The sequence below is a fragment of the Idiotropiscis lumnitzeri genome, chromosome 6 (assembly GCF_059441095.1).
Source record: "Idiotropiscis lumnitzeri isolate Australia: NSW breed Sydney's pygmy pipehorse chromosome 6, RoL_Ilum_1.0, whole genome shotgun sequence".
NCBI classification, from domain to species: domain Eukaryota; kingdom Metazoa; phylum Chordata; class Actinopteri; order Syngnathiformes; family Syngnathidae; genus Idiotropiscis; species Idiotropiscis lumnitzeri.
In genome coordinates, this window is record NC_142396.1 from 7,464,734 (window position 1) to 7,472,598 (window position 7,865).

General features: G+C 39.3%; 2 protein-coding genes across 3 annotated transcripts; both read right to left on the reverse strand.

Annotated features, from left to right (window-relative positions):
• Positions 1-1,000: 1,000 nt before the first annotated feature.
• sqor (sulfide quinone oxidoreductase) lies at positions 1,001-5,502 on the reverse strand. Of its 2 annotated transcripts, XM_088299488.1 has the most exons (10): positions 5,360-5,490; positions 4,939-5,124; positions 4,691-4,861; positions 4,524-4,577; positions 4,265-4,459; positions 3,969-4,178; positions 3,450-3,633; positions 3,072-3,139; positions 2,780-2,958; positions 1,001-1,796 (listed from the first exon to the last, which is right to left on the reverse strand). In XM_088299488.1, the coding sequence occupies exons 2-10, from the start codon at positions 5,119-5,121 to the stop codon at positions 1,739-1,741; spliced, it is 1,302 nt and encodes a 433-aa protein (XP_088155614.1). In that variant the 5' UTR covers positions 5,122-5,124; positions 5,360-5,490; the 3' UTR covers positions 1,001-1,738. The 2 variants fall into 2 exon arrangements, with proteins under 2 accessions (XP_088155614.1, XP_088155613.1); XM_088299487.1 differs by having other exon boundaries at positions 1,001-2,958; positions 5,380-5,502.
• Positions 5,503-5,965: 463 nt separating this feature from the next.
• On the reverse strand, positions 5,966-7,208 carry nop10 (NOP10 ribonucleoprotein homolog (yeast)). Its single transcript, XM_088298958.1, has 3 exons — positions 7,020-7,208; positions 6,161-6,390; positions 5,966-6,124 (listed from the first exon to the last, which is right to left on the reverse strand). The coding sequence occupies exons 1-2, from the start codon at positions 7,071-7,073 to the stop codon at positions 6,250-6,252; spliced, it is 195 nt and encodes a 64-aa protein (XP_088155084.1). The 5' UTR covers positions 7,074-7,208; the 3' UTR covers positions 5,966-6,124; positions 6,161-6,249.
• Positions 7,209-7,865: the final 657 nt, after the last annotated feature.

A 7,865-nucleotide genomic window follows, 5' to 3' on the forward strand; every position in this document is an offset into this window, starting at 1 on the left:
ATCCCATTTTAAAAAGAAAAAATTTGTTTCATGTGTCACTGATGACTAATTTGTTTGTGGCATTCTTGAGGAGAAGTCATTTTATTGCTATTCAGCATTCACAGAATGCCTTGACTGGGTTACAAGTGCAAGAGCAACTCAGAACTGAAACAAGATCATGATTTAAAGCTAAAATGTGCTGCTCTTCCTTTGGACAGTTTTTGGTTATGTGTTGCCAAGGAGTATCCCATTCTGGCCAACAAAGCTATTTTGACATTGCCCCCATTTTCAACCACATATCTGTTGGAGCTCAGCTTCTCAAGCTTGACTGCTATAAAAACTAAAAACAGACAGTGATAAATATTAGTATAAATACATAAAAAATATATTTTATTAATGATGTGTATATGTACTGTGTTAAAGTTTCATTTTGAGATTTTGTATTTTGCTTCAATTGACAGTAGGTGTTGTTTGCCTGCATTGTACTATGTACTTCGTAGGTGGTAACGGATGAAAAGAAAAGATTAAGAACAAATTGTCATCTTTCACATCCTTGTTTTCCACCACACATCTCTAAAATAGTCAAAAAATATATTCATAACACCCCGATGAATGCAGATCATTGAGTTACAGCTGTCAGCAGCAAATTGCGTGATTAGCCATCGTTAACTCCAGTTTCTGCTCTGTGTCAGGGTCACCTTACGAGAGTCACCTTGGCGCAGATTACTTACTTTGGTCCTGACTAAGGAGATACTTGACTTGATACTTGAAAAAGAACAACTATATATTGCAGCCACCTAAACTCCCCGTAGGCATGAATATGAATGCTTGTCTGCGTCCTTTATGAGTTTGTCATGTGATTGACAGGTGATCACAGGTGATTCTTTCCAGTAGGAAATTTGTTGGCGTGACATTCCGTATTTGTTTAAACGCCAACAGAATAATAGACTCAAGTGTGCACAAACGTCACCTTTGAATCAGTTTCTGAAATTTCAGTATTTCAGAGAAGTTTACAAACAACACCAGACTTGGAGTTTTTATTCACATTCATAGTTTGGGTAGAATACACATTGCGATGCAAAAGGAAGACCAACTACGAGGAAGGACATTCAACCAATGCCCAATTTATAACGTGAAAGTACAATTACACAACTTGGAAAAAAACTAATCTCCAGACATTGCAAAGTAGACTCTTAAAAATACATAAATAAATGTCATTTCGGGCTACAAATGTTGTCAATTTTCAGACTACACTGGTTGTGTAGTGTAAGAAAAATAATTTTAATGATGATAATGAATCATAATGAAGCTTGAATCCAGTGACCAAAACTAATTGTTACATTGGTAGCAATTAAATCAGAAAAACTTCTAATGCTTTGTATGTTATTTGAGAATTGCCCCAACCGTGCCAAATGGGTAATAATTTTACAAAATTCATAACTAAATCAATACCTGTTTCAACCAAATGTGAACGTTATTACCTTAATGTAAAGATAGTATCCAAGCAAAGTGTTCAGGTGCACTAAATGTGGTAGGTCAGTCCATACACCTCCCACCAATATTTTTTTTGCTTATAAACAAAGCAGCAAGCAAAATGTTTTCATTTAGCATATTATGCTCTGTTTAGGAGAAGCTGAATATAAACAAGAAATGCTATTTTATCCTTTGGTAATATACCAGGTATAAGCAAAATCTCATATTCTTCGTGAAGGAAAAGCGGCTTTTCAAATATGCACAAGGATGATTCATCGTCAATTAATCATTTCATTCCAAGATGCAGGAGTTTCCGGAATGGTTCTGGGCCACCCCATAAACCCCTGAAAAGGACACAACAGTAAAAAGTGGAAAGAATTAAATTGGCATATACAGGTGGTCCTCGGGTTGCGAACGAGTTCTGTTCCTCCGTTGGTGACGTCAGAATTCACTTTTTAATGCCTTATAAATCTCTAAATAAATATCCACGTATTAGACTTAATTATACACATAAAAATAAAAACATAGGATGCTGTACTTATAAATACTGCAGAGAGGAGGGTCCATGATGTGAAAAATGTTTTTGTGTAAGCGTTCACGTGACATTATAAATGCGACTTCGGTCTGTCTGGTGTGTGACCCGCATGCTCAGAAGAAAAGGCGATGTCACTCACGACGTAGTGAAGTAAATGTGGTCCAGCGTGTCGGGGCATTTCTGCAGTGAAGCGATTCGGTACGAGTTAGAAACAGTATTTGGGGGTAATGATGAGGCGAGGCTTTTTGATTTAATTTTATGTAGGCGTCACTGAAGATGTCATGTAATTGCCGTGGGAAAAATAGGAAACGATCTACGTGGCTCACCACAAATGCCCACTTTATGCTTTATGTTTTAAGGGGATTAAATTAAAATAAAAAATCTATACTGTTACTCAAAACAACTTTGCACATTCGATCTTGGAGCTCCCAGCACACATTTTGGGCACTGTATGACGTCAATCAACGGATATATGCGACCTTGACAATCAGACAGCGGTCGCAATACAAAAAAATCCAACATGTATCTGATGTAGGACCACATATTAAAGTGGCCTACGCCGGATGTGAAAAAAAAAAATCGGTATTGAGCCATTCAGGCTGTCACAAAAATAAATAAAAAAATTGAAAATAAAAATCTGATCTAGGTCGCATTTGCCTGCAGCGTGAACCTAAAACGGCGGACGAGACTCAGTTGTCGTAAAGTCGAAACCGTGTAGGCCGAGTAACACGTAACGCAAGGACCTCCTGTAATTAGAAGGCGCGAGTGTTATTTGGTGAAGTATGAGCATACCTGAGGAGCCCATGCCAGTAGAGGTGCGGCATGACATCAGCTTTCATGTGGTACATGAGTCTCCTTTCCTTGGCTTGGTTGATGGGGAACGTTTCCAGTGGTTGAGCATTGTAGTCAAACTCGGCCAGAACAACGGTGTTATAGCTTGTAACCAACGGACATGATGTGTAGCCATCGTACTACACAAAGAGAAAGGTGAAAGAAAAAAAAAAAAAAACTTTGATGCTCGCTCTGGTTTTGCAGAGCTCATGCACATCCTGAAATGCTGTAATCACACTTAGCAATTCATTACCTTTTTATCTGGTTTCTCATTATTCAATATCTTTTTGATGGTTCTGTTCAGAACAGCAGACTGCGCAGCTGAAATGAGAAAACAAACATTAACTTCCTTTTGCAGCAAGTAAGATTCCCTTGGAAATAAATAAATAAATAAATTAGAAAAAGCTTCAAAATAAAATGGAACGACAGATCGAAATACAAGGAAACATCCAAAAACATAAAAAGGGGCACTCACAGACAGTAACCTGTATTACGTAATTTTTGTGTGCTTAAGCTTAGTTGTCCAGGGTAGAGAGTGTTTTAACACAATGTGAACAAGTGACACAATAATCCCTTTTGTAAAATGAGTGACACATCAGCATACTGCTTGCACACTTAAATCATGACTCACCAACAGCAGCAGCCGTTTTTGATGTAGGCAAGTTGGTACAGTCGCCAATCCCAAACACGTTTGGGTACCTCTTGTGTTGAAGGTTTTCCTTGTCCACATCCAACCAGCCGGCCTCATCGGCCAGCAGGCTGCCTTTTATCACAGAGTTGGGTCCCATGGGTGGTGTGACATGAAGCATATCGTACTTTGGGGGGGAGGAAAAAAAACAAAAAACAAACTCAGGTACTAGGGTTTTGGTTGGAAAGTCCCTTCTTTTTGTTTTTAGGGAAGTAGGATTCCACATGAGAACTCTAAATGCTGAATATCATACCCAATAGGAGGGCTAGCATAGAAAAGCAAAAGTATATAGATGCAAACTCCACATGGGAATGCAGAGATGAGTTTGAACCCTGAATCTCATAACTGCGAGACAGACATAACTGCCAGATGGCCTTATAAAATCAATATACTCCATTTACACATGTGTAAACTAAATTGAATTGAATTGAATTGCTGCACTCTAAAATTGAATAGACTTACCTGAAAGATAGTGGTCTCGCCCGGTTTGTCAAGATTCTCAAACACAGCTTCTTGTTTGTCCGCACGCACCTCAATTAGGTTCTGCCTCAAGTTCACTTTAATGTCACGTTCCTTCACGATGTCCCAAAGTGAGTCAGCATATTTCTTAACTCCAAAAATCACAGGAAGTGATGTGTTGTAAACTATATTGGCCTTTTCCCTCTTTCCTGTCTTCACACAATCACACACACACAAAAAAAAAAAACTTGATCATAGAAACACTGAAAGAGTTTTAGTGATGTGCAAAATTCCAATACCTTTCTGAGGAAAGCATCTGAGAGGTACATTATCTTCTGTGGTGCTCCAGCACATTTAATTGGTGTGTTGGGGAAGGAGAACACAGCATTGCCTTCTTTAAAAGCCTGCAAAGCTGCCCATGTTTTGTCCACAGTCTCAACAGAATAGTTGGATCCAATTTTTGGATGCTCAAATCCCTCTGGAAGCCCTTTAATCTAGAGTAAAGATTAAGGATCATGACATGAACCTTAACGCTAAAGACATTAAGCACATGCTCACCTTCTCAAAATGAAGCTGCAAACCAAGAGCCACAATCAAATAATCATATGACAGCTGCAATAGGGAGCAAAGGTCAAGTCATTAAAGTTTACAGCAAACAGTTGCACGTTAAACAACTTTAGAGCTTTATAGCACACATGCAGTCGAGTAGAGTAAAGCAGACATACCTCCGTCCCGTCCTCAGTGCGAACAGTGTTAGTGTCTGGGTTTACTTCCGCAACTTTAGATTTCACTAGCTTGACACCTGATGGCACAACACTTGATGTGGGCCTTCCTGATGAAGCAACAGTTTTAGCACCGGCACCAACCAGAGTCCACAGAGGCTGATAGTAGTGCATCTGAATAGTCAAATAGCATTTGCATCAGGGTGCACAAATAAGAAGAATGCATCTTTTGAGTCATGAGGTGTACTTGCCTCACTGGGCTCCACTACAGCCACATTCTCCGCTCCAAGCATTCTCTTCATGCGTGCACTCATTGCAATTCCTCCACTTCCTCCACCCAACACCAGCATTTTGTAATGCTGTTTGGCAGAGTAACGGCTGCTTGTGTGTAGATGAGAGGCGCAAAAGCCCACAGAACGGCACAAGGTAGCCATTCTCTGCCAAGGAAGATAAGGACAAAATGTCACTTAGATGAGCCTCACACAAATGAATTTTGAAGCTTAAAACACAACTTCTCGTTGTTCTTGCTAGAAGTTAGCCACGGGTCATCTTCTGATTTTTTGAAATGCTGGAATTTTAACAGTGTTTGCCACCATCTGTTGTGTGACGTCAACCGAGATAACATTTATAACGGTAAGCACGGTCATCAAAAAAAGCTTGTATCATACTTACATCGACAAACCGATAGGTACCTCTTTTTGCTGCGCTGAGTTGGTGAAATATATCTGCAAATGGATTTTCTTGTCGAGCCAGAGAAAAGCGTCTTCGAAATGAACTTTCAACGCACTTTGCTGACCGACAGACACCAAGGTCACGCCCCCTCGAGCTATCGACCAATGAGATGCGACGCCACAGCATATCAACGGTGGGTAGTGCTGACAACTGGAATTGTCACTGGTTCATTTTCCAGCAACAAAAACAGTCGTATGAAATTTAAACAAGACCATACAACATGTAAATGACTCATATGCAATGTAATACTAAAATTTCAAATGAAAAAAAAAATAAATTCAACGGGCAACAACTTTATTTTTTCATCTAATTTGAAGTAAACATCTTTTAATCCATCCTTAATGCTTTGTTTTACTATGCTAACATAAGCGTTTGTGTCAATATTACCGCTGTTTTTTTTACAATTTAATTTCCACTCAATACATGTAACAAAAATAAAGTACTGTATTCATCCACCTATAACAACATTGTTTGCATTAACCATGTTTGAGAGAGGGCTCCTTTAGACAGCTGAGGAAAATAAATAAATCCTGTCAATAACAAACATTTGTTTTATCACGTTTATTACAGCTGTTCTCATCATGTGTGTTTACTAGACACATTCAACACAAAACTAAATGTATTTTGAAACAATTAAAAATAATAATCTTTGCAAAAAGACAATGCAATGTGAACGCCACACAACACACTTCCAGGAGTGGCATCCTGGACAAGTCCAGGCACACTTTCAGGAGTGGAATTCTGGACAAGTCCTGACGTTTTCAGATCAAACCCGTTTTCTTCTCTTTTATGCATTCCAGGCAACGCTCCATATCTGGATGGAATCTCATTCACAGAACAGGTCGAGGCTGTTGGGTGAGCAGTACTCCAAAGCGTTTTTTCAGGGTCACTCTGTGTCGAGAGAACTTGTCATCTGGCGAGAAGCGGGCTGGGTGGGCAGAGCTGGTGGGCTGCCCGTTCGGTGCCACTTTCTGTCAACAGGGAGCAAAACAAAAGAAGATAGGTTACTAAAAAAAACCTGTACATTTAATCTCCTTGAATAATGACTGAAACTGCTCTGAGAGAAGGGATTACATGCATTTCCATAATTTATTAGAATTTGGATTTCTTTAGACCGCACATCTAACATACCGTACTGTGCAAATATTAGAAACATTGCAGTCAATAGAAATTCTACGAAATAGCAAGAAGAGAATGGTTGGAATTAAAGCAATTCCGTCGAACAAATATATATTTTTAACAACAGGTGGGTTTAACCAATGTTTGCTGATAATGGAGGCTTGTCTTTTGGGATTTATTACAGAGGCTTCATTGAGAATACACGCAGACCAGAAAACATTGTGACAGAATCGTATACCGTTGCATTTTAAGATCTTCGCAAAATGGACATCATTGTGGTTGTAGTCTACAGAACTGGGGAGCTATAATGCATGGTACAAAGAGACGTTCTTAACACTTCCACGTGATAGTTTACCGAAATATTCGACACATCTGTCAGTTTGATGGAGTACAACAACTATTGTTAATTTATGGAGGGTCAAAAACGTTTTACTGGGGAATGCTAGCTCGCTAATAATATGACGAAAAACAACAGCGATACCTTCAAAGTGTAGACTCTCTCTCCATTTTCGTCCTGGTAATATTGCAAAAACATCTCGACAATCAGCAAAGGTCCAAACACAACAAAATGCAGTTATTTCTTTCCGTAAAGAGCGACTACGACCACGTTTTTGAGGAGAAAAAAAAATGACAAGGGCGGATATCCGGTTTAAAGACTGTAAGCCGCTAAGGATTCTGGGACAGTGAGTTTCTTAATTCTTTCTTACAAAGGTTTGCCCACCCAATGTTACACCATCGTGTTTTATAATTAAGAATGGAGCGTATATAGTTCGGGCTGTAATCAAAACGTTATATTCCTTAATACTTGTTGCTGCTCCTGTCTCCTTTGGAAATGCACTAGACAGCCGATAGAATCACAACCAATTCAAAATCTGCACATGTAACATAAAAAAATATCAGCCCCAAGTGTGAATGTTTTATGTCCAGGTTAGAAATTGTGGGTTGATGCTTCATGAATAAAGTTGCCTTGCCGCCAGGCTGAAAATAAGATGTGATTTTTGTAAAATAAATAAATAAGAATAATAACACGCGGGTTTGGAAACAACACCTCCTTGTGGACATAATGTAAATTACATCTTAAAGAGAAAAAAAATCCAATGCACTGTAATCTGTTTAGAGAATCATTTATCCATCCATTATCTGAACCGTTTATCCTCACAAGGGTTACGCTCGTGCTGGAGCCCATCGCAGCCGTCATCGGGCAGTAGGTGGGGGACACCCTGAACTGGTTGCCAGCCAATCGCAGGGCACACAAAGACTGACAACCATCGGCATGCACACTCCCACCGAGAGACAATTTAGAGTGCATGTTTTTGGAATGTGGGAG

Coding starts and splice junctions, on each gene's coding strand:
- nop10 (XM_088298958.1), bottom strand. CDS start 7,073: ATGTTTTTGCAATATTACCAGGACGAAAATGGAGAGAGAGTCTACACT. Junction 6,391..7,019: donor AGAGAGTCTACACTTTGAAG/GTATCGCTGTTG, acceptor CCCTGTTGACAG/AAAGTGGCACCGAACGGGCA.
- sqor (XM_088299488.1), bottom strand. CDS start 5,121: ATGGCTACCTTGTGCCGTTCTGTGGGCTTTTGCGCCTCTCATCTACAC. Junction 4,862..4,938: donor CTGTAGTGGAGCCCAGTGAG/GCAAGTACACCT, acceptor TTGACTATTCAG/ATGCACTACTATCAGCCTCT. Junction 3,140..3,449: donor AAAAACGGCTGCTGCTGTTG/GTGAGTCATGAT, acceptor TTCTCATTTCAG/CTGCGCAGTCTGCTGTTCTG.